This window comes from Scyliorhinus torazame, chromosome 8, assembly GCF_047496885.1.
Source record: "Scyliorhinus torazame isolate Kashiwa2021f chromosome 8, sScyTor2.1, whole genome shotgun sequence".
NCBI lineage: Eukaryota > Metazoa > Chordata > Chondrichthyes > Carcharhiniformes > Scyliorhinidae > Scyliorhinus > Scyliorhinus torazame.
This window is the reverse complement of record NC_092714.1, coordinates 47,143,268-47,169,875: the sequence shown is the minus strand read 5'-3', so window position 1 is coordinate 47,169,875 and position 26,608 is coordinate 47,143,268. Positions and strand designations below refer to the sequence as shown.

Below are 26,608 nucleotides of genomic sequence, written 5' to 3'. Positions count from 1 at the left end.
ACCTAGCCTGCACATCTGTTTGGGTTGTGGGGGTGAAACCCATGCAGACACGGGGAGAATGTGCAAACTCCACACGGACAGTGACCCGGGGCTGGGATCAAACCCGGGTCCTCAGCGCCGTGAGGCAGCAATGCTAACCACTGTGCCACCATGCCACCCGAGTTTCAATAAACTCAACTTGTTCTTTGTTTAACCCAAGAAAACCTCTCTGAATAATTCCTAATAATCAGAAAGAGTACATAGTGGGACTCCTGTAGTACTGTTAAAGCACATCCTCTCTAAATTCACAAAGAAAAAACATTACCATCAGTCCTGAAGTGGGGGAATAGGGGAGTTATTTTTACCCCTCGCTCATGTGGTCATAATACTACACATTTCCACACTTTTCTTCAGCTCATCTTCAGTGTCTTCTAATTGCTTCCACAGTTTTATTTCCAGCATTGAATCGACACTACTTTCAGTGAAAAGTGAAAGAATAAGGATTTTAGTGCAAAGTCCCTTTAGCTGACCTTTTTATGGGCTTTACTGCAGCTAACCACAGAATCTATAATATTATTCTAGACACCAGGGAGGAATTTTGGGAGAGGTGCAAATATAGGCTATTGCTCACATCAGAATTTCTTCCACAATAACATCATGTTGCCTGTGGGTTAAAATGATGTCAGAGGAATTTCTAGATAATATTTTCTCACTCACTCATTTTCATACAGAACGCTTAAAAAAAATCCTTATAAAGGCAAGCTCTGCTTTATGTACATTTTTAATGTGATCACGTTTTTCTCTGAAATCAGATTGTGTCAGATTCAGAAGAGGCACACAATATCGATAGGTTTCTGAAACTATCCTTTATTAGGTAACTAATTTGAAGCCTAAACATCACAGCAAAGTTGCCAGTGTTAAACATATTGCAGCCTTCCTACTTAGCTGAAAGAAGACTAAACTGCATTCGTAACCCGAAGAGAAACTCTTCGTTAAACATCAGAAAGAAAGCACTTTAGAAACTCAGTAAAACCATTAACAACTGTTCCAGTCATGACACTAGGCTCAATGGCAAGAAGGAAATTCTGTAACCTAAAGCCTTCCGCACATTCTTCTTGGCTGAGAACTGAGTAGACAAACACATTATTTCACAGAGCCCTTAAACGTCAGCTGGAGCCAAAGTGCAGTAATAAGCTTCCTAGTTCTGGCTATCAGAGAGCTGCAGTCAGACACTCCAGGTCTGCACAACAGAGCACCATATATGGCAATGATCTGACGTAATGGACCATTGGCTAGAGGATGCAAAGAGCACATCTCTCATTGTTTGGTGTTACTGTTGGAATGTTCACATCGCTGATGAGTGGAAGGCTCAATCGCATCATCATATTCCCCCAGTACCCTTCTCGCAAACAAGCAATGGAACTTCACAAACTGCAGGCTTCAGGTAGGGGGAGAAAACCATGTTGTGAGTGCTGAACTTTTATTTTCAGAATACAACTTTTACTCACAGAAAAAACAGAAGTAAAGCTGCCTGTTTTGTCCAACAATGAAACCCCGATTAAACCAACTTGGCGTGTGGAGAAAAAAAATGATTTGGGGCGGGGCTATGATTTTAGGAGGGGTGAGATTACATGTTCAAGGAAGTGAGAAAGATCCAAAATATACATTGAATAATTAACTTATAAATAATTTTATTGAAGAAGTTGTACTTTGTCTTGCTTTGCAAAAAGCATGCAAATTTCCAGTACTCACTAGGGAATGTTGTAAATGTTTCTAATGGTAGATGTGATTTGATATATTAATAATAATTGATCAGTAATGCATTGGTTACATTTTCACCTGTAAATACTCTGAGGTTCTGGACATTTTTAGTAGTGTATTATTAAGCAGTAACATTTTTTAGTCTGGTGTGTTATAAGTGTTAGCACTTTTTTAATATCACGTTTAGTACGTGCATTAAACACTTTTTAAAATGAAGTGTGGTGATTTGTTGAGTGCCAAAACGTACATAATATAAAGTTTGTTAATTTCAGAAAACAAGTCCGCTCCTGTTCATTAGTATCATGACAGTGTATCATACAGTCTAATTAGCTAAGAATGTTTTAACTCTTAAGACTAGTGGTCGCCGGCCACGCATAATATTTTGTCACAACTCCTCTTATGTATGTCCTTAATTTAAATGTTAGACATATTCCATTCTTTTTACAACAGCTATGTTCCACAGATGTGTTCAATAATTCTTCTCTTAATAAATAGCAAATTTATTTCACATGGTTTTGTTCAACAAAAGGACCATCCCTAAGAATCAAAACTTATTTCCTTCCTGCAATGCACATTAAAGAATATTTATTTTTAAAATATCATGCTCATTAGCCTGGGCAATGTCAAGAAATCTCACATTTCATACGTCCTTTTCCGAAGCATTTAAACTTTTAATTTATATAGTGTCCTGGCAGCACAAATTTGACATTTTTCTCCCGATTCTTTTCCGAAATGAAGAACAAAGTATTGCACATTCAATAGATGGTTTGTGCCGCCAATTCTTCGGAGTAAAAAGTACTTTTATGGCTAATTTGATGCAGTACTTGCAAAGGCTACACCAACAGGAGGATGTACTTTCTAAGTATCGGCTGGTTTTAGAAATAGCAATGTGCTAAGGAGGATAAACAGTAACTTCTTGCAAAGGCAACGTGGTTTTCAAAACATTTCAGTGCACATTCTTTAAATTATACATTTCAACTGTTCACTGAATACTTTTGAGTAAGCAAAAGTTAACTCTGGTGATCAAATTCACAAGTTTTGATCTTCTGGTGCTGATCTATACTTTGCGCAAAAATGGAAAACAGTTATACAACAAGGAAATTCCAAAGATCGAAGGGGAAGGTTACTCAGGATAAAGTAGTAAAATCAGCATCTGAAAATGATTCTGATTACACCACAGAACAGCATATGATATGGCTACTATGATTAATCCTTGAGCAACCTCATATCAGTATAGGGGACAAATTAATTCATCAGCAAAGGTCAGCAAAATTATCTACTTCTTGGTCTGATTTCATATTTTATTAAATACACATCTGTACAAATATCAAAAAAAGTAAATGACATTAAAGCCTCAAGCCAAAACTCAAAGTAGTTCCTAGGCACAAGTCCAGTCTTCAAGACTATGATTCTGATAAAATGGAATGCCTACATCTAAGCTACCATTTTTTCCCCAATCACTGTGGTAAGAAATATTACAGACCTCTTCAAGCCAAGGTGTCAATAGCTTAGAAAACTTTGGAAAAACAATGTTCAAAAACCTCTGCCGAATTTCAACCGGAATGGGGTGGATACAATTAAGACTCTTTGAAAGCATATTTAGCAAGTGTTCAGCGAGGGGGAAGCCAAAAGATTATGTTTTGCGCAGACAACTCCAGTGATAAAAAGCATTTACTGAATTCACAAAACTGCAATAAAGATCAACTGAGAAGCATGGAATAAGTTTGTTTTAATAAACAAGTTTGTTTTTAGTTTCTAGTTGTGTTAGAAACTATTACCATTCTCTCTGTAACCTTAGTGAGTACATTACATGTATCAGTAAGTAATAGTGTAGACCAAGTTTAGATTTTCTTTTAATATTTCAACTGTATGCATGCATCAGAGAATGCACATGTTTCATCAGATCATGTTTTTGTATGAGTACATACTTGTAAGTCCCACAAAACTCAGTAAATGGACAAATACAGGTTGCTCCACCAAAGCTAGTCATTTAGAGTTTTCTTTAAAAAAAAACTCTTCTTCCCAGGTCTCACCTGGATGACCATTCACCAAGCATGGAGTTGTACACAAAACTGTACAACACTTGTACAGTTAATAAAATATTTCTGCTGTTGGTATAAGGAATGGTTCATGTAAATCTAAAGGCTACCCCTCCCAGTTTAGGTAGCTTTAAATGACCAAGTCTACCCATTATATAACGTTAAACTAAATTTCCTAAACCATATGCACATCAATTAAAGCCATGTTTTTGTTGTGAAAAGTCACAAGGTTGCTCAATTATGCCAACTTCAATCTTCATATTAATTATAATGCCAGCTTTGTACTAAAATTCTAATAAAAGGCTGAAAGCTTCTAGTTATTCAAAGAAGACTACAAACAAGCACTCTTTTGTAATTTTATGTGTTCCTCTAATTATAAGCATCTGGTTCAGCAATGCAAAAACAATCTTTCCTGCTGCTAAAAGAGAGAAGACAAAAACTACAAAGAATATTCAGCAATCAAAATATTGCTGAATATATACCAGAACCCTATTAATCCATGTATTAGATTATGCAAATACCACTTTCAAGTCAAAAGGAATGTTGTAAAATGTAAGATACATCCTGTATCACAGAATCTCAAATTCTAAATGATCTACTTTACATACAAGTCACAGTAGCTTCAAGGATATTATTGAGTTGGATGATCAGCCATGATCATAATGAATGGCAGAGCAGGCTCGAAGGGCCGAATTATCTCCTCCTGCTCTTAATTTCTATGTTTCGTGTGACTTATCAATTCATCAAAGCTAGTGAAACCACTCATTTACATTTGTATGATGAAGCATGAAATGTAAACAAATGACATCACCAACTTTTGGTCTACAGGAAACGAGTAACTCAATCTAAAATGTATATCGACTTCCATTTTCTATAAGCAGTATATACGAAATGGCTAATGGTTCTCAATTTGGATAAAGAGTTTTATTTGTTGAAAATACATGTTTGGTTGTGAACTACAGTAAGTAATCAGAGGCTTAAATAAGGGCTTGAAAACAAACGCTTTTGAATTCCGTGTTGGACATCTAATTTTCTTCTCATCTTTTTTCTGTTAGTATTTTTACAAATAATATTTTCCAACCAGTAGGGCTATTTGATGGCATTAGATTGTGCAATTCCTCAGTGTGCAACTATTAATTTCCAGAAACTTTCAACAAAACGAATACCAGCGAAATATTCAGTTGCCTAGATTTCTAATGCTTCACGTTGTCTCATTGCAAGCCATTTAAATTGCTTAGATCCAAAAAAAAGCAGTCTTAAATGATGCACGTGTTTTTAAATATTGTCATAGCTTCCTGACATGATTCAAACAACATTTCAAGACAGCCATACACATGAACTAAACTTCACCTGAAGTATCAAGGATTCTCAAGGCTATTAACACACTTAAAAGGCAGGAAAAATTGCATCAGGAAAAGGAAAAACATATGGGAAACATATGCGTACAGAAAACTAAGTAGTTAACTTTTTTTTTAAAGTTTAAGACTAGCAGATAATGTTTGCTCATCTGACTACATTACTGTGTTCCAAAATTACACCATACATTTTTCCTCATATAAAACAGCTCAGAGGAGCATTAAACCAAATTAACATTATGGATTCATCAATGAGTTACATGTTCAACTTTATATTTACTTACATATTCAACTGTTAAAAAAAAAAATGCACTACTAGCTTTAAGTTGCAAAAACAATGAAAACTGACCTGCAAACAAACTTATTAAATGGGAAGGCAAAATTGTTATTTTTCAGAAATTTCTCAATGATGATCTTCATGTTTAGAAGCAATGAGACAAGACAAACCAAGTGCGCAATTCTCCTCCCATTTAACGTTGCGGACATCACAATCAACAACTTCAGCAGTCTGAAATTTAAGGTGCAACTATCAAAATCAAAACACTTAAGCAACACTGGGATTTAAAGCTACTCTAATCTGATTGGGAAGCAAACCCATTACAAAATTATCACAGTGTTAGTTTGGGGATACATCAAATTTCAGTAATCTAGCAAGAGGGAAATAGCACATTTGCCTCATTTACATTACAATTTAACCCCAGCAGAAAGTCAGTGTGCAAATCCTCAGGTTCTGCCGACTATTACAACTGGCAAATTCCAATGTCAGGCAAAAATCACCCAGGTTTTGATGAAGTGACTTTTCCCAGCTTTTAACATGTTAAATTATAATAGGAACCAAACTTGCGTTTTCCCACAGATCCCTCATTCACATTACGTTTATTTTCCTCCCCTATCACTCTCTGTAAAAGCCCTGTTCGCTTTGGAAATTTCTTCCCCAATGTTCTGAGGTTAAATTGCTAATTGACCCCAGAACGTTAGTAAAATAACTGTAATGTGAACCAGGCTACAACCATCTACTGAAAGCATGACATCATTCACAGCCAATCAGCTGCAACTACTCCATTCACTGGGAACATTCTTCTGACAGTGTTTTTTTTTGTCTTCCAAGTTTGAACAAGTACACTAAAAATATATCCAGCACTTTCAAAATTGCTCATCATTCTCAGTAACAGTTATAACAAGTGCTCACAGTTCTACTTTGTCCTATTAATACTTGTGCTATCTGAAGAACATGCAGTAGAGTACAGATACATGCTATTGTTTTAATCCATTTGATGTTTCAGAGTATTCATCAGGAAACAGTTGAAGCAAGAAGACTTCGCCGTTCTCTATTGAGGTTTATCAATAGAAACTTTCAGAAATTGTGCAATTACTGATGTCAAGTCTATTGAGTTTAAGCTTTATTTAGATCTTTCATTGATTAGACAAACATACAAACTGCAAAGTAAAAGTCGTAAAAATCTGCATAAATGTTGGATAAGCAATATATAGATTGTAATTTTTTTTTAAATGTTCAGGACAAATATAATCCTTACAGCATTGATACAAATTTAGGAATCAAAAATGTAGCTATCTATTAAAGTCTTCACTGTCCACAACACACTTGGACTGATTTTAACTTCGACTGTTCAGCAGGGATGAGAAGGGTGGGCAGGTAAAATCACTCAAAGGATGTACCTACCAATGGTTTTCCACAGGTTCTAATCTTAACCTGCTCTTTATTAGGCAAGAAGGACTCACCCAACCCCCGAAAGACAATGGGGCCCATTGTACAAATATGCAGATTGGACTCTGATAAATTGTCAAAGTCTGACTGCAATTTTAAACTGCAGGCTTAGACAGGGAAGACATTATCTATCTCCCCCATCATAAAATATAGCGGGAAGAGGAGCTAGGGCCAAAAGTGGTTATCCTTTGTTTTAAAAAAACACTATCCTGGGAGGGGAGGGGGACAAGAGGCAGGAATAGGAATGCTACTCCAGGCCCCATAACATTAGGCATCCCCAGAACATCCCCCCTTCAACTGCGAGGCCCACCCAATTGAATAACAAGGATAATTTGTTCAACCGCAACAGTGACCTCCTGCTGATCACCATTCTACGACTGACCATCAGTCAGCTTCTGCCTCACACCACTTTCGAGTGAGAGACTAACTATTCAGATGAGTACCAAGAGATAAAATCTCCTGGGTTTTACGTTGTTGGTGTTAGAACAGTTTGTCATCTGCCTTGGTCCCTGCCCACTAGGCTCCTGCGCCAAGTTAAAATTGGGTATTTCATGTAGAAACAGATGCAAACGACTGCACAAAATGGTCATGGCCTAACATTCCCAAGGGAAAAACAGGAAATCTTTGCAGCTACTCATCAAAATAATACTCACTTAGGCAATAGGATTTTTAAGCTCCATGCTTAAAACAAAGTTAAAAGTATGCTGTGTTCTATCTAATGATCACCTCTTAAAAAAAATGATATTGTTGCCAGGTCACATTTTTCCAATGGTTACTCTTAAATTCAGCGAATTTATTTTGGAGTTTGGGCATAAAGTTTACAATTGTGTACATATAAAGCAAGAAAATGCCTAATTTAAAAGATTTCAATTTCAGGCCTCATAATTCAATTCTAATCTCATGTAGCAAACTCAACTGGATGTTTTTGGCCTCTTGAACTTCCAGTCACATTTTAAAATAAGGAATGTCTGAAGTAAATTGTAACCTTCTGTGCACGATTTTTTACAATATTCACCACAAAATATAGAAATGACACAAATCCTCTCGAGTTGTGAAAACTAGCCAGTGATCATGATTCAGCTATTACTGTCAAGATAAGAAGCCTGTGAGGGTTGGCCAAATTCCGACTGCCTTTTTAGGCTCCAAGAGTTTTAGTTTTTCTTCTTGGAGGGACAAATACTAAAAACAAGGCTGTGATGCAAAACATTTCTTTTTTTCCCATAAATTTAGAGTACCCAATTCATTTTTTCCAATTAAGGGGCAATTTAGTGTTTCCAATCCACCTACCCTACACATCGTTGGGTTGTGGGGGCGAAACCCATGCAAACACGGGGAGAATGTGCAAACTCCATACGGACAGTGACCCAGAGCTGGGATCGAACCTGGGACCTCGGCGCCGTGAAGCAGCAGTACTAACCACTGCGTCACCATGCTGCTATATCATGCAAACCATTTCTAATTCTTGGTTTAGGCCTCAATTGAGCACTGTGCCCAATTTTGGGCACCACACTTTTGGGAAGGATGTCAATGCCTCAGAAAGGAGGCTGCAAGGATTTACCAGAACCAGGATGATGGAAAGACCAGTGAAACTGGAATTGTTCTCCATAGAATGGCAAAGGTTAAGGAAGATTTAATAGAATAATATAATAAAAAATGTGAAGATTTTTGATAAGAGTATTTAGGAGGAGTTATTTACATTAAGGAGGGTCAGTAACAAGAGAGCTCAGATCGGAGGTCAGTGGCAGAAGAGCCAGAATGAGTACCTTTTTAACATGGCAAGTTATCAATATGTGGAATGCATTGCTCAAAATTGTGATGAAAGGAGATTCAACAACAACTTTCAAAAGTGAATGTCTATTTGAAGTATTGCAGGGTTATGGGGAAAGACCACGGGGACTGGAACTAATTGGATAGCTCTATCAAAAAGCCTAAAAAAGGCACAATGGGTCGAATGGTCTCCTTCTCTGCGGCACGGTAGCACAATGGTTAGCACTGTTCCGTCACAGCTCCAGGGTCCCAGGTTCGATTCCCGGCTTGGGTCATTGTCTGTGCGGAATCTGCACATTCTTCCAGTGTCTGCATGGGTTTCCTCCGGGTGCTCCAGTTTCCTCCCACAAGTCCTGAAGGACGTGCTGTTAGGTGAATTGGATATTCTGAATTCTCCCTCAGTGTACCCGAATAGGCGCCAGAATGTGGCAGCTAGGGACTTTTCACAGTAACTTCACTGCAGTGTTAATGTAAGCCTACTTGTGACAATAATAAAGATTATATATATATATATTTTTTAAATGATGTGATTCTATGAGAGGTTTGTAAACAATTGCTACTAATTACAGCTTGCAATTTTCAAGGACAGGTACTCCTGAAAACATGGCCAGGATTCTCCGAGCCCACGCCGGCTCGGAGAATTGGCGTTGACGGCAAGATGGCCCGCGACGCCAAGGGTCCAGTCCCCTTGGTCTTTCCCCATAACCCTGCACATGCGCGGCTGACGCGGCGCGATCGGGGGCCGTTGAAAGAGGCTCCCGCGGCGATTCTCCGCCGTCCACCGGCCAAGTTCCCGCTGGCGTGATTCACATATGGTTCCACCTGACAGGAGCTCGAACCCATGGCCGCGGTGGCCGTCCTGGTGGGGGGGCGGGCCTCCACGACAGCCAGGCCCGCGATCAGGGATCACCGATCGGCGGGCCCGCGCGATCCGGGGGGGGGCCTACCTTCTTCCGCGTCAGCCCACTGTGTGGCTCCACCAAGCCACTTGCGCAGATCCGCGGCGAGCAGTGCAGGGCCGTGTACAGCAGCTGGAGCAGCGCAGAGCACTCCAGTGCCGTGCTGGCCCCCTGTGGGCAACAGAATCGCTGGGCCAAGGGGATCGTTGACGCTGGCGTGAAACACTCCGGTGTTTACGCCCGCATCAACACTTAGCCGTGTTTTCAGAGAATCCCGGCCCACATTTTTCCATCATTGGAAGTTATTTCTAAACACAAGTTCTTGGAGAATTAATATTTAATATGCATTTATTTTCAAAAAATACAAACTGAAATCAGAAAAGTATTAACAACAAATTAAGAGGAGGTGGAAGGATTATGGTGTGGTGGAAGGTTCCTCATAGATGTGAACCATGGAAAGGATATTTTTAAGTGGAGGCATAAATAAGGTTGTCTAAGTTTTCTGATGAAACTTGGAATTGCAAACAACAGAACAAATGCTCCAAATACAGAGAGATTTGATAATATCAGTTCGAAACAATTTGGAAGGAGGGGCAGGAAGCTGAGCTGACGTGTTGGATGTTGTACAATGTAGATTTGTGCAAAATGACAAGTTGAATAGGGTAATAAGCAGCAGGAATATTAGTTAAATTGTGTTAGTCTGCAGTAAACAGGGGAATCTGGAGGTACTATTGAACGACACTGAAACCCTATATGGAGAGTATACAAAACTGTAGGATGTATACCTTCAAGGATAAATGTCTCACGTGACAATAATCATTTGGGAAAAACCAGAGGTCGAACCATTTCCAGAGTACTAAGGAAGGTGGAAGGAGCATAGAATTGGAGAGAGTACAGCCAAAGTTAATGAAAATTGATATTTAAATCAGACGTCAGTGCCGAAAGGAGAAGCAAAGCTACAGAAATGAGGAATCTTTACACCACAGGAAAAAGGTTCAAAGTTCTCACGTGCATTTAAAATTCTAAGAGACTTTCAATAATACATTCACTATAAACACAAACTCCACAAGAGGGCCTGACTGAATATTAGAACAAAGGAGGTAAACGCATTAATCAGACTTAAACTACTTTACATGGCAGGGTGGTGAATATTTGGAACAGACAACCCATCAGACGTGAATAGTATCAGCAAATTGAAGAGGAGTACTGTGGAGGTAATTTGCAGAGAAAGTAACTGAGGAGTACAAGAGAGCGAGGAATAAACGGTAGCTTTTAATCTTTGGTCCCTGGCAGAAAGATAGCGCTTTATATTTCATACTTCTAATAAGACCCTTGAATGAAATAATCAGCTTATTGCTAACTACAATATCCTTGCATCACATTTGAATTTAACACAAAACCTCGCCAATTTATTCAGGAAAGTGCACACTCCACACAATTGGAACATTCACTCTCCATAACCCTAAAGAAAATGAAAGGGCTGGTTTAGCTCAGTGGGCTAGACAGCTGGTTTGTGATGCAGAACAAGGCCAGCAGCGGGGGTTCAATTCCCATACCAGCTTATCCGACCAGGCGCCGGAATGTGGCGACTAGGGGCTTTTCACAGTAACTTCATACTTGTGACAATAAAAGGTTATTATTAAATCAGAAAACATTTTACATAAACACAGAGGTAGGCAAAATTCATGTTTAAAAGGAAACGCCATTAGTTATATTCAGCAATTTTTCTCTAACCATCCAATTAATAAGGATTAATAATATTTTCAATAACTGCTAAATTTATCACTCCTGTGCATTATGGGCAATTTCTTTGAAGATCAGGAGCGAATTGAAAGTGTATGATATATCAAACTCTTTTTGACAAGTTACAACATACATAAATAGCAAAATAATAGGCAGAATTCATGAATAAAATAAAGGATCGCAGCATTGTTCATGTTTTCAAGTTGCCAAAATATATACTGAAGTTATTTTTTATTTTCCCAATTAAGGGGCAATTTTAGCAGGGCAAATCCACCTACCCTGCACATCTTTTGTGTTGTGGGGGTTAAACCCATGCAGACACAGGTAGAATGTACAAAATCCACATGGACAGTGACCCTGGGCCGGGATCGAACCCGGGTCCTCGGCTCCATGAGACAGCAGTGCTAACCACTGCGCCATCATGCCACCCTCAATGTATATTGAAGTTGATGGCATTGCAGATGAATTGCTCTCAGTAGCCCCCTCCCCCTTCTTTAACATCATCCCAATCAATATCTGGGTCATCAAAGCTCCCCAATGTCACCGCTCTATAGTTCCTGCACATCTCTGATTTCCTTGCAGATTTGCTCCTCTATGGGCATGGGAACGAGCAAATAAAAGTAGGAGGAATGGGGTGCAGAAAGGAGTGAAGTGTTGGATAATACTACAGAAGGAAGCAGTACCATATTAGATAGTAGACTAAGAAGGATCATGAGGAATACAGAGACAGGTTTACAATACATGCCTGTAAAAACACAAAGTTTGGTGAATAAGGTTGACCATCTCCAAGCACAAATAGCCGTGTGGGAATATGATATAGTGGCAACAATGGAATTGTGATGTAAAAGTGGTAAGGACTGGGTTCTTGCTATTCTAGGGCACAAAGTGTTCAGAAAAGATAAGAAAGGAGAAAAGGGAGATGGGGTGGTAGTACCGACGAGGGTAGACATTGTAGTATTAGAAAGAGCAGGTGTCTTTGCGGAGGCAAAACCCATTTGGATAAAGTTGAGTCCTAAAAATAGATGATAGTATTCTAAATCTCTGAATAGTGAGAGATATAGATGAGCAAATCTGCAAGGAAATCAGAGAGATGTGCAGGAACTAAAGACTGGTGACACTGGGGAGCTTTTATTACTCAAATATCAATTGGGATAATGTTAAAGAGTAAAGGGGGGAGTGGACCTTCTGAAATGTGTTAAACAATGGGTGATCTTTAAAGAGGAAATATTATATTGCTAGGTACATTAGTTAAAATGGTGCATTTCAGCAGAAGGGATGGGGAAAGGTAACACAGGCTTAATGGCATCGTTCTAAAGGGTGTGCAGGATTGAGGAACTTGGGGGTTCATGTGCATTGATCTTTGAAGAAAAGGGACATATTGGGAGTGTAGTCAGAAAAGCATTTGGGATTTCAGAACAGAGGCATTGAGTAAAAAAGGCAGCGGTAGCGGCATTAGGCTGAGCCTTTATAAAGTTCTGGTTAGGCCATAACTAGGGTGTTGCGCCCAGTTCATGTCAACACAATTTAGGAAGGATGCAACAGACATTGAGAAGATGCAGAGATTTGCCAGGCTGTTTCCAGTGATTAAGGTATATAATTACAAGGTCAGGATGGAGAAGCTAAGTTTTTCACCTTAGGGAGATTTAAGTGAGGTCTACATGATTATGGCAGATTCAGATAAGATAGAAAAAGAAAAGCTGTACCCATTAACTGATTGAATGAACGGACACCGCGCGACAATCACCAGGCAGGAATGTTCCCTTCCAGTCGGGGAACACTTCAGCAGTCAAGGGCATCCAGCCTCTAATCTCCGGGTAAGCGTTCTCCAAGGCGGCCTTCAGGACGCGCGACAACGCAGAATCGCCGAGCAGAAACTTATAGCCAAGTTCCGCACACATGAGTGCGGCCTCAACCGGGACCTGGGATTCATGTCGCATTACATTCATCCCCCACCATCTGGCCTGCGAAATCCTACCAACTGTCCTGGCTTGACACAATTCACACCTCTTTAACCTGGGGTTACCCCATCTCTGGATCTGTAAAGATTTAATCACCTGCTAATGGTCGCATTCCAAGCATTGTCTGGCATCTTTGAATTTGTCTATATATATGTTTCTGGAACAGACCTCTTCATTCACCTGAGGAAGGAGCAGCGCTCCGAAAGCTAGTGACATCGAAACAAACCTGTTGGACTCTAACATGGTGTTGTAAGACTTCGTACTGTGCTCACCCCAGTCCAACGCCGGCATCTCCACATCATTAACTGATGGTACAAGGAGTAGGGGACGTACATTTAGGATTTAGGGCAAAAGATGTGGAGTCCCGTTTTCGGCACTGAACTCCTCCTTGCAGGAGGATCTTTCGACTGCCAACCCCCTCATCCCACGCCACACCAGACCACCCCCCCCAAAAGCCCCAGGGGGCCAGGCTGGCAGTGCCAAAGTGCCCAGGTGGCACCTTGCCCATGCCGCGGATCGGGCCGGGGAAGCCCTGCCTGGAGGCCGCCTTGGGGGGGGGTTCAGAGATCAGAGAGTCAATTTGTTTTCTTCCTGCATGGGTGAGCTGATTAGTGCAGATGAGCCTGTTTGGCCTCGGTGGGGCATTCCCGCCGAGGACCAGAAAGGAAGCAGATTCCCATATAATAGCAGGGTTGTTCTCAGCGCTGCAAACGCCGGGAAACACCCACCATACACATCCGAAATGCGACTCTGTTTGTTTTCTATTAAGTCGCACCCTCAGTCTCTAAAACACACCGTGGTGTGCCTCCCTACTCACAAAGCAACTTCTCATCCCTTCAACATTTCAGCTTGTTAACACCTCATGACTCATTTAAAATGCTCCTGTGTACCATACATACGAATTAGGAGCAGGAGTAGGCCACTCGGCCCCTCGAGCCTACTCTGCCATTCAATGAGATCATGGCTGATCTGATTGTAACCGCAACTCCACATTCCCACAAAGCCCCAATAACCTTTCACCCCTTGCTTATCAAAATTCTATTGAGCTCTGCCATAAAAATATTCAAAGTTCCTGCTTCCACTACCTTTTGACGAAGAGAGACACACGACCCTCAAGAGAAAATCATTTTTCTCATCTGTCTTAATCAGGCAACCCCTTATTTTTATTATCCACATGAGCATCACACCAAATTTCTCTCCGATATCCTGTCTGCTTTCTGCCTCAGTGATTGCAATCTCCTCAATTCTTCTTGTTCTACCTCCTTTGAGTTCATTACCTTCCTTTCCTCTCTAATTCTCTTCCTCCAAATCCAGGTCTTACTACAGGCCTTTCTCTTCCCATTGTAGCTATCACTGATAAGGCAACCTCTAGTCATTTCTTTATATCACACATTATTCATATCGCCTTTATCCAAATCACTTCTTTTTCCTGTCCATCTCTGGAAAATCTCTCCCTCAAGTAATATACCGCTTCCAAATTCTCAGATGACTAGCCTTTGGCCCACAATTCATCATGAAATTTCTACAGCTATCGACTTGCAAAATTACACTCTCACCACCTCGGTAATGATATTTTTGTTTGATTAGTTATGTTTCCTTTGACACTTTGCTTCAACTAATGGCTTCAATCTTCCCAATATCCAATTGGAGGAAATTTCTGCTCATCCAGTAGTAGATGTTGGACAAGCAGTCTAATAATTTAGAGAGAGTGGACGGGTCAAGAGAGGTGGTGCACGCTATCATCAAACCCACTAACCCTGCCACAAACTCCATTTCTTAACACCAATTATATTATTCTGCCTGGGAACAGTCCAGAGCTAAAACTTCTGTTCTCAAGCAAGGTGTCTTATTTAACATTGAGGTGAGCATTCATCCCCATATTCATGCCACCAGGAAGATTACCTACTTTCATCTTTGTAACAGCACCAGATTCTGTTCCTTCTTCAGTTCATCTGCTACTGAATCCCTCATTCTGCCTTTGTTACCCCAAGACTGATTCCTGGGAAAGCAGGATTGTTGTATGAGGAGAGATTGGGTCGATTGGGGCATTGTGCACTGGAATTTAGAAGAGTGAGAGGAGATCTTATTGTAATGTATAAAATTATGACTGGGCTGGACAGACTGGTTGCAGGAATGTTGCTTCCTCTGGCTGGGGTAGTCGAGAACAAGGATCACAGTCTCAGTTTACAGGATAGGCTATTTAGGAATGAGTAGAGGAGAAACTATTTAACTCAGAGGGTAGTGAACCTGTGGAATTCTCTACCACAGAAGGCTGTGGAGGTAAAGTTACTGAATATACCTAAGAAGGAAATAGATAGATTTCTAGACTCTAAAGATATCAAGGGGTATGGGGAGAGCGTGGGGGTATATGGCCTGCTTCAAGAAGACCACCATCATACCGGTACCAAAGAAGAACCAGGCAACGTGCCTCAATGACTACCGACCAGTGGCCCTGACTTCAGTCGTAATTAAGTGCTTCGAGAGGTTGATCATGAAGCGCATCACCTCCATACTCCCAGAACGCCTTGATCCACTGCAATTCGCATACCGCTGCAACCGGTCCACATCAGGCACCATTTCCCTGGCCCTACACGCAGCCCTAGAGCATCTCAAAAACAAGGACTCGTACATTAGACTCCTATTTATTGACTACAGCTCCGCCTTCAACACCATAATCCCAGCCAAGCTCACATCAAAGCTCCAAAACCTAGGACATGGCTCCCCACTCTGCAACTGGATCCTCGATTTTCTGACCAACAGACCACAATCAGTAAGAATGAACAACAACACCTCCTCCACAATAGTCCTCAACACCGGCGCCCCGCAAGGCTGCGTACTTAGCCCCCTACTCTACTCCCTGTACACACACGACTGCGTGGCAAAACTTGGTTCCAACTCCATCTACAAGTTTGCTGACGATACGACCATAGTGGGCCGGATCTCGAATAACGATGAGTCCGAATACAGGAGGGAGATAGAGAACCTAGTGGAGTGGTGTAGCGACAACAATCTCTCCCTCAATGCCAGCAAAACTAAAGAGCTGATAATTGACTTCAGGAAGCAAAGTACTGTACACACCCCTGTCAGCATCAACGGGGCCGAGGTGGAGATGGTCAGCAGTTTCAAATTCCTAGGGGTGCACATCTCCAAAAATCTGTCCTGGTCCACCCACATCGACGCTACCACCAAGAAAGCACAACAGCGCCTATACTTCCTCAGGAAACTAAGGAAATTCGGCATGTCCACATTGACTCTTACCAACTTTTACAGATGCACCATAGAAAGCATCCTATCAGGCTGCATCACAGCCTGGTATGGCAACTGCTCGGCCCAGGACCGCAAGAAACTACAGAGAGTCGTGAACACCGCCCAGTCCATCACACGAACCTGCCTCCCATCCATTGACTCCATCAACACCTCCCGCTGCCTGGGGAAAGCGGGCAGTATAATCAAAGATCCCTCCCACCCGGCTTACTCACTCTTCCAACTTCTTCCATCGGGCAGGAGATACAGAAGTCTGAGAACACGCACGAACAGACTCAAAAACAGCTTCTTCCCCACTGTCACCAGACTCCTAAATGACCCTCTTATGGACTGATTTCATTAACACTACACCCTGTATGCTTCATCCGATGCCAGTGCTTATGTAGTTACATTGTATATGTTGTGTTGCCCTATTATGTATTTTCTTTTATTCCCTTTTCTTCTCATGTACTTAATGATCTGTTGAGCTGCTCGCAGAAAAATACTTTTAACTGTACCTCGGTACACATGACAATAAACAAATCCAATCCATGATACTCTGAATGGAGGAGTAGATTCAAAAGGCCAAATTGCATACTCCTGCTCTCATTTTCTATGCTTCTATGGTCTCCCATATTCTATCTTCTGTAATCTTAGAAATTATCCCAAACTCTGCTGCCTGTATTCCAACTCGCACCTAGTCCTGTCCATCCGGCACCCCTGTGATTGCTGAACCACACGTGTTCCTGGTTTCTTAAAATCAACACCTTGATTTTAAGAAAGATCATCCTTGTTTTCAAATCTCTCTATGGTCTCACCTCTCCCTATCTCTGTGATCTCCTCCAGCTCAAAACTCTGTGACCCCTGCGCTCTTCCAATTCTAGCTTCTCGATCATCCCGATTTTAAATTCCCGTACCACTGGCAGCACTGCCTTCAGATGCCAAGGCCCAATACTCTGGAATTCCCTGTCCATACACCACTGCCTCACTTTCTTCCTTTAAAAAAAAAATTCAGAGTACCGAATTCATTTTTTCCAATTAAGGGGCAATTTAGCGTGGCCAATCCACCTACCCTGCACAACTTTGGGTTGTGGGGGCGAAATCCACGCAAACACAAGGAGATTGTGTAAACTCCACACAGACAGTAACCCAGAGCCGGGATCGAACCTGGGACCTCGGTGCCGTGAGGCAGCAGTGCTAACCACTGCGCCACCGTGCTGCCCTCACTTTCCTCCTTTGAGACGTTTCTACCTCTTTGACAAGCTTTTGGTCTTCTGTCTTAAAACATCCCATGTGGCTCAGTGTCAAATTTTGTTTGATAAGGTTCCTACGAAATGCCTGGGGATGTTATCCTACATTAACAGTCCTATATAAATATACATTGCTCTTGTTAATGTAATCTCCATTTTCTGAAGCTTAATAATGTCACAGGCTAATGCAATAACTGTGGTCCTCCAAGGGCATTTTGTTCCTTTATTTTCCATACTAGAGTTCAGGAATGTTATGGTCGGTAATCTTATATCACTAATTTCCTAATTTGTAAGATTTCCTGCACACAAGTTTACATTTTCTTGTCCTTGTTTCAGTCATACACACGAACAATAGATACAAGTCAGGAATATAAATTAAACTCCAGTATCGTTTCTAGTACAACATTGCATAGGAGCAACTTCTGTTGGCACTTAAGGTGCTTGGATCTACTGGGTACTCTTATAAAAGATAGTTCATTACAAATTGTTACATTTGGACATTAACTGGTAAATCGGATTCAGGACTAATCCTAGGTACTGTGGCCCATTAGAATTTCAGCTGTTCACCCACAAGGAACAGAGCTCACTTCATCAAAACTGAGTACACGATGTAGTACCAGAGCATTGATAATATATTTTTTTAATTTTTCCAATAAGGGGCAATTTAACACGGTCAATCCACCTATCCTACACATCTTTGGGTTGTGGGAGTGAGAGCCACATAGTCACAAGTAGAATGTGCAAAATCTACGCGGACAGTGACCCGGGGCTGGGATCGAACCCGGGTCCTTGGTGCCGTGAGGCAGCAGTGCTAACCACTGCGCCATCGTGCCGCCCGAGTATTGATAATCTAACTCTATGGATTAATTTTTTTTGCATGTGTGGGTGTTGTTGAAAGAGTGCCCAATAAAACATCCTTTCTATAACAACTTGATAAACTATAGCGTTTGCAAGATTCTTATGATAGTATAGTGAAACCACTGTGTTGTATTGTGCTGCCACAGTATTACGTGTTATACAGTACTGCCACTATATTACATGTTGTACGGTTTTGGCTCTGCCCGTGGCTCCTCCCCCTAGGGCCTGGGTATATAAACTGACCTCTCACTGCCTCATTCTGGGGCACGCTGCCAGCTCTGTTGTAAGTCAATTAAAGCCATAGTTAATTCACTCTGCGTTTTCTGTCTTAATTGATGGCATATCAATTTAATTGACTTACATTAAATTAAAGAGTTGTTAAACATGGATCCGGGCCTCAAACTGGACCTCCAGCAGATAGACCGCCAATCAGCCGACGCCATCTTCGCACACTGGCTACGCTGTCTAGAATCTTTCATCAATTCTGCCGCCGTCACCATCAGCGAGGAGCACAAGCTGCGAGTCCTCATCCCCCGGGTGAGCCCGCGAATTTTTCTCATCTTCTGGGGCGCGGCCTCGTTTGATGAAGCCATTAATCTCTTGAAAGGACAGTATGTGAAACGGGTTAATGGACTGTTCGCCAGGCACCTCCTTGCCACGCGGCGTTAGCGCCCTGGAGAGTCGCTGGCAGAATTTCTGCGCGTTTTGCGTGTGTTCGGTGGGGTCTGCAACTGCGAGGCGGTGTCGGCTACTAAGCACACCGAACTTCTGATCCGGGACGCCTATGTTGCCGGCATTGACTCACACTGCGTTCGCCAGCACCTGCTAGAGAGGGAGTCACTTGACCTCCGGGAAACAGTGCAGCTTGCTGAATTGCTGGAGGTGGCCTTCCGTAACATGGGTGCCTATGCTTCTGACCACACGGCACCCTCATGGACGTCGGGGGCACCGCCATGTTCAACAGCATTTTTGAGGTCCGCCGCCACATCTCCGACGGCATTTTTGAAGTCCACCGCCGCATCTCCGACGCCTTTTTTGGCTACGTCGTGGAAAACGGAGTCCTAGGGCCCAACCCTGACCGCATGTGCCCCTCCTCCAACTCCCCCTCCCCCACTGCCCCAAAGCCCTGAAGAGATGCCTGGGGTTCCTTTCGTACTATGCCCAGTGAGCCGCCAATTATGCCGTCAAGGCCCACCAACTCATCAAATCCATTGTTCTTCCCCTGACGGCTGAGGCTCGCCCGGCCTACGACCGCATCAAGGTGGATATTGCCAAAGCGATGCACGCTGTGGACGGATCCATCCCGTTCCAGGCAGAGTGCTATGCGTCGGACTTTGCCCTGGCCACTACCCTCAACCAGGCAGGAAGGCTCGTGGCTTTCTTCTCACGTACCCTCCATGCCTCTGAAATTCGGCACTCCTCCGTCGAAAAGGAAGCCCAAGCCATTGTGGAAGCTGTGCGATATTGGAGGCATTACCTGGCCGACAGGCGATTCACTCTCCTCACTGACCAACGGTCGGTTGCCTTCATGTTCAGTGACACACAGCGGGGAAGGATCAAGAACGATAAGATATTGAGGTGGAGGATCGAACTCTCCACCTACAACTATGATATCCAGTATCGTCCTGGGAAGTTTAATAAGCCCCCAGATACCCTTTCCCGCGGTACTTGTGCCAGGGCACAAGTAAAGTAGACCGACTGCGGGCCCTCCACAATTCCCTCTGTCACCCGTGGGTCACCCAGCTGTTCCATTATATCAAGGCCCGCAACCTGCCTTACTCCATCGAGGAGGTCAGGACCATGACCACGGACTGCCAGGTCTGCGTGGAGTGCAAATTACACTTCAATCGGCCAGAGCACGCCTGGCAAAGGCCCAACGCCCCTTTGAATGCCTCAGCATTGATTTCAAAGGGCCCCTCCCCTCCACTGACCGTAACGTGTACTTCCTCAACATCCTTGACGAGTACTCCCGTTTCCCTTTCGCCATCCTATGCCCAGACATGACATCTGCCACAGTCATCAAGGCCCTGAGCAGTGTCTTCACCTTGTTCGGTTTCCCCACTTACATCCATAGTGATCGGGGTACCTCCTTCATGAGTGATCAGCTGCATCAGTTCCTGCTTAGCAACGGCATCGCCTCAAGCTGGACTACCAGCTACAATCCCCGGGGGAACGGACAGGTGGAGAGGGAGAATGCGACTGTCTGGAAGGCCGTCCTTCTTGCCCTAAGTCTAGAGGTCTCCCAGTCTCCCACTGGCAGGAGGTCCTTCCCAATGTGCTCCAATCCATCCGGTCGCTTCTCTGCACCGCTACTAATGTGACCCCCCCACGAGAGGATGTTTGCCTTCCCCAGAAGGTCCATCTCGGGTGTCTCGCTCCCGACCTGGCTGACCGTTCCAGGATAAGTCGGATCCTCTGGTAGAGAGGGTCCTTCTCCTCCATGCGAATCCCCAGTACGCCTACGTGGCTCACCATGACGGGCAGGAGGACACAGTCTCCCATCGGGATTTGGCACCCGCAGGTTCCCCAGCGACTGTCACCGGCGCTCCCGACTACTACTCGACCCGACCCTATACCCCCTTCCCCCGTTGCTGCCCACCCGCCTGAGAACACAGAAGCTGTCTTGCTCCCGGACACGCAGGCCTCAACGCTTCAGCCGACTTCGATACCCACACCACAGCCGGAACTGAGGCGGGCACGGCGGACAATCAAAGCCCCCGTCAATCTCTGACACAACTAGTTCACTTCGCCCCCGCCGGACTTTATTTTAAAACAGGGGGTGATTGGGGTGAAACCACTGTGTTGTATTGTGCTGCCACAGTATTACGTGTTGTACAGTATTGCCACTATATTACATGTTGTACGGTTTTGGCTCTGCCCATGGCTCCTCCCCCGAGGGCCTGGGTATATAAGCTGCCGACCTCTCATATTGCCTCATTCTGGGTCACGCTGCCAGCTCTGTTGTAAGTCAATTAAAGCCATAGTTAATTCACTCTGGGTTTTCCGTCTTAATTGATAGCATATCAGATAGTTACTATTTCAGATCAATGACCTATGTTTCTCCCTTCACAGATGCTGCCAGTATTTTGAGAGTTCTGTGTTTTTATTTCAGGTTTCCAGCATCTGTAGTATTTTGATTTTGCATTGACATATTGGGCGCGATTCCCCACTCCCACGCCGGTTGGGAGAATCGCCTGGGCCGCCAAAACTTCCGGGGACGCCGGTCCGACGCCCTCCCGCGATTCTCCCAAGCGGCGGGAACGGCCCAGTCGAGTTTCGCGGGCCGCAGAATCGCCGGAGACACCGAAAATGGCGATTCTCCGGAACCCCCGCTATTCTGAGGCCCGGATGGGCCGAGCGGCCAGGCCAAAACTGCGGGTTCCCCCCAGCGCCGTCCACACCTAGTCGCTACAGTCGTGGGCGGTGCGTGAACACTGGGGGGGGCGGCCTGTGGGGGGGCGAGGGCGGATCCTGTGCCGGGGGGGTAACTTAAATGTGGGGTGGCCCGCGATCGGTGCCCACCGATCGTCGGGCCGTCCTCTCTGAAGGAGGACCTCCTTCCTTCCGCGGCCCCGCAAGAATCCGTCCGCCATCTTCTTGCGGGACGGACTTAGAGCGGACGGCAACCACGCATGCGTGGGTTGCCGCCGGCCAAACCGCGCATGCGCGGATGACGTCCGTTATGCGGCGCCGGCCGCGTCATCTATTCGGAGACGCTTTTACGCGGGCGACAAGGCCTGGCGCGGGTAGGTGACGCGGCCCCGATACTGGCCCATTGTCAGGGCCTGAATCGGTCGGGACCGGGGCCACAATCGGAAACCTCGACGGCGTTCACGACGGCGCGGCCACTTCGGCGTGGGGGTGGAGAATCCCGCCCATTGCCTTTACTGATATAAATGTATATAAACACACACACACGTTGTAAATTGGCCAAAGGCACTTCATAGGTGCACTATCAAGTCAAATGATGCTAGTACAGATGAAAAAGATAGGTTCTGAGGAGGATCTTAAAAGGAGGAAAGAGGTAGTGAGGCAGAGAGGTTTAGGGAGGATATTCCAGAACACTTACTGTCGGAAAATACTTTTTGCTGAAATGAGAGTTTACAAATAATCAAATCCCCATGTGTTCAGTCTGCCTTCAAGCTGGCACATTAAGAAAGTATATTATGGGTCACTATTTTAATTTTTTTCTCCGTGCTTTGTGGTTAATTGCTTGAATATTTGGTGAACCACGATAATACTGCTGTATCAACTCAGAAAGTGGACTGAGATGGTTAGCGAAAGCCTCATTGTACCAGTGGCATTGCTAGGTGGAAGGGCTTGCTAGATCAGGCAGCTCAGGTGCGCTAGTTCTCACTGCAACCAATAACGCAGGCAGGCTGCCTGTGTCATGCACAGATTCACAAAGTAACAAATACCTGCAAAGACAAGTCTGGATGAGGTGGGAAATTGATAATGTAGACTTTTCCTCAAAAGTCATGTTTTTGCACAGACTCTGCATACAAGTCGACCCCTCTTTACAGACATGACATGTTGAACTCGCATTAATAATCAGCCTCAATTTTTGACCCCACAAATGTATATTTTACATTTAACTGGACACAAGGGATCAACCGGGCTACAGGCTGCATTGCGAAGATTCGCACAGGTTTAAGACCCACACACTGTTTGTGGCGGGTGCTGAGGAAACTGAATTTGAAAGGTTTTTAAATACTTTGTGGTTAAAAGGATTTATTTTACAATTAACTTATTCAATTAAATATGTCACATTCATTTAATATGAATTACAAGTCGAGTATCCTTCATCCAAAACTCTTGGGGTTGATTGAAGTTTGGAATTCAATTCATTTTGGTTTTCGGACACCGCATATAAACCTGCACTTCAATACCTTAAGTCTAGGCTAGCTATAGTCTAAAGTAAATTGAAAGGCTAGAAAAGTAAGGTATATCACTGCAAAATAAATACAGGGGGCGGAATTCTCCGACCCCGCGCCGGGTCGGAGAATCGGCGACAGGCTGCGCAAATCGCGCCACGCCGCCGGCACGCGACTCTCCACAGAGCAGAGAATCGCCGCCATTGGCACCGGCATGGTTGGCGCGGCCCCGGTCCGCTCTACGTGGCCCGCCTGCCGATTCTCCGGCCCAGATGAGGCCGAGCGGCAGTAAGAAAAGAGCAGAGTCCCACCGGCGCCGTTCTAACCTGCTCTGGGCCGGCGGATTCTCGGCATTTAAGGGTCGGGTGTCGGCCTTTGAGGGAGGGGAGGGGGGGGTCCAACCCCGGGGGTGGGGGGGGGGGGGGGCACCAATGTGGCCTGGCCCGCGATCGGGGCCCACCAATCGGCTGGCCGGCCTCTGTGGCTGGGGGCCTCCTTTCCTTCCTGCGCCATGTTGTGTTGGGGCCGGCGCATTGAAGGAGGCCACTGCACATGCACGCGAAGGCGCCGGTGCCACTGCGCATGTCCTCGATGGCGCCGGCGCCGTGCTGGCCCCCTGTTGTAGGGGCCAGAATTAGTCGTGGGAGTGGCCCGTTCACGCAGTCGTAAAACGTGACGGCATTTACGACGGCGTGGACACTCTGCCGCGGGATGGGAGAATCCCACCCAGGGCATCTGAAAAAGTTTTTATTTTGACATGTTTACCACAAAAATGGCAAGGTAAATATTGCAGATAAACAAATAGACTTCCACGCTAAAGGATAATGAGGTTCGGAAAAGGTGCAGTATTTAAAGAACAACAAAGAACAAAGAAATGTACAGCACAGGAACAGGCCCTTCGGCCCTCCAAGCCCGTGCCGACCATGCTGCCCGACTAAACTACAATCTTCTACACTTCCTGGGTCCGTATCCTTCTATTCCCATCCTATTCATATATTTGTCAAGATGCCCCTTAAATGTCCCTATCGTCCCTGCTTCCACTACCTCCTCCGGTAGCGAGTTCCAGGCACCCACTACCCTCTGCGTAAAAAACTTGCCTCGTACATCTACTCTAAACCTTGCCCCTCTCACCTTAAACCTATGCCCCCTAGTAATTGACCCCTCTACCCTGGGGAAAAGCCTCTGACTATCCACTCTGTCTATGCCCCTCATAATTTTGTACACCTCTACCAGGTCTCCCCTCAACCTCCTTCGTTCCAGTGAGAACAAACCGAGTTTATTCAATCGCTCCTCATAGCTAATGCCCTCCATACCAGGCAACATTCTGGTAAATCTCTTCTGCACCCTCTCTAAAGCCTCCACATCCTTCTGGTAGTGTGGCGACCAGAATTGAACACTATACTCCAAGTGTGGCCTAACTAAGGTTCTATACAGCTGCAACATGACTTGCCAATTCTTATACTCAATGCCCCGGCCAATGAAGGCAAGCATGCCGTATGCCTTCTTGACTACCTTCTCCACCTGTGTTGCCCCTTTCAATGACCTGTGGACCTGTACTCCTAGATCTCTTTGACTTTCAATACTCTTGAGGTTCTACCATTCACTGTATATTCCCTACCTGCATTAGACCTTCCAAAATGCATTACCTCACATTTGTCCGGGTTAAACTCCATCTGCCATCTCTCCGCCCAAGTCTCCAGACAATCTAAATCCTGCTGTATCCTCCGACAGTCCTCATCGCTATCCGCAATTCCACCAACCTTTGTGTCGTCTGCAAACTTACTAATCAGACCAGTTACATTTTCCTCCAAATCATTTATATATACTACAAAGAGCAAAGGTCCCAGCACTGATCCCTGTGGAACACCACTGGTCACAGCCCTCCAATTAGAAAAGCATCCCTCCATTGCTACTCTCTGCCTTCTATGGCCTAGCCAGTTCTGTATCCACCTTGTCAGCTCACCCCTGATCCCATGTGACTTCACCTTTTGTACTAGTCTACCATGAGGGACCTTGTCAAAGGCCTTACTGAAGTCCATATAGACAACATCCACTGCCCTACCTGCATCAATCATCTTTGTGACCTCGAAAAACTCTATCACGTTAGCGAGACACGACCTCCCCTTCACAAAACCATGCTGCCTCTCACTAATACGTCCATTTGCTTCCAAATGGGAGTAGATCCTGTCTCGAAGAATTCTCTCCAGTAATTTGACTACCACTGAAGTAAGGCTCACCGGCCTGTAGTTCCCGGGATTATCCTTGCTACCCTTCTTAAACAGAGGAACTGCATTGGCTATTCTCCAGTCCTCCGGGACATCCCCTGAAGACAGCGAGGATCCAAAGATTTCTGTCAAGGCCTCAGCAATTTCCTCTCCAGCCTCCTTCAGTATTCTGGGGTAGATCCCATCAGGCCCTGGGGACTTATCTACCTTCATATTTTTTAAGACACCCAACACCTCGTCTTTTTGGATCACAATGTGACCCAGGCTATCTACACACCCTTCTCCAGACTCAACATCTACCAATTCCTTCTCTTTGGTGAATACTGATGCAAAGTATTCATTTAGTACCTCGCCCATTTCCTCTGGCTCCACACATAGATTCCCTTGCCTATCCTTCAGTGGGCCAACCCTTTCCCTGGCTACCCTCTTGCTTTTTATGTACGTGTAAAAAGCCTTGGGATTTTCCTTAACCCTATTTGCCAATGACTTTTCGTGACCCCTTCTAGCCCTCCTGACTCCTTGCTTAAGTTCCTTCCTACTTTCCTTATATTCCACGCAGGCTTCGTCTGTTCCCAGCCTTTTAGCCCTGTCAAATGCCTCCTTTTTCTTTTTGACGAGGCCTACAATATCACTCGTCATCCAAGGTTCCCGAAAATTGCCGTATTTATCTTTCTTCCTCACAGGAACATGCCGGTCCTGTATTAGTTTCAACTGCCACTTGAAAGCCTCCCACATGTCAGATGTTGATTTGCCCTCAAACATCCGCCCCCAATCTATGTTCTTCAGTTCCCGCCTAATATTGTTATAATTAGCCTTCCCCCAATTTAGCACATTCATCCTCGGACCACTCTTATCCTTGTCCACCAGTACTTTAAAACTTACTGAATTGTGGTCACTGTTACCGAAATGCTCCCCTACTGAAACATCTACC

At 44.3% G+C, this 26,608-nt stretch overlaps 2 protein-coding genes across 16 annotated transcripts in view; one reads left to right on the top strand and one right to left on the bottom strand.

The window, feature by feature from the left end:
- The window catches only part of cmss1 (cms1 ribosomal small subunit homolog), a 544,867-nt gene that overhangs the window by 402,338 nt on the left and 115,921 nt on the right, over positions 1-26,608 (bottom strand). The window lies entirely within an intron of this gene.
- Positions 1-26,608, top strand: part of filip1l (filamin A interacting protein 1-like) — a 373,822-nt gene that overhangs the window by 290,948 nt on the left and 56,266 nt on the right. The window contains exon 1 of one of the 3 annotated variants that reach the window (XM_072513498.1): positions 1,231-1,423. The exons of 1 other annotated variant lie outside the window; for it this stretch is intronic. In XM_072513498.1, coding sequence (XP_072369599.1) covers positions 1,260-1,423 — 164 coding nt within the window. In that variant the 5' untranslated portion in view covers positions 1,231-1,259. Of the gene's footprint in view, positions 1-1,230; positions 1,445-26,608 lie in introns of those variants that run through there. One more of the 3 variants, XM_072513499.1, reaches the window with a different exon arrangement.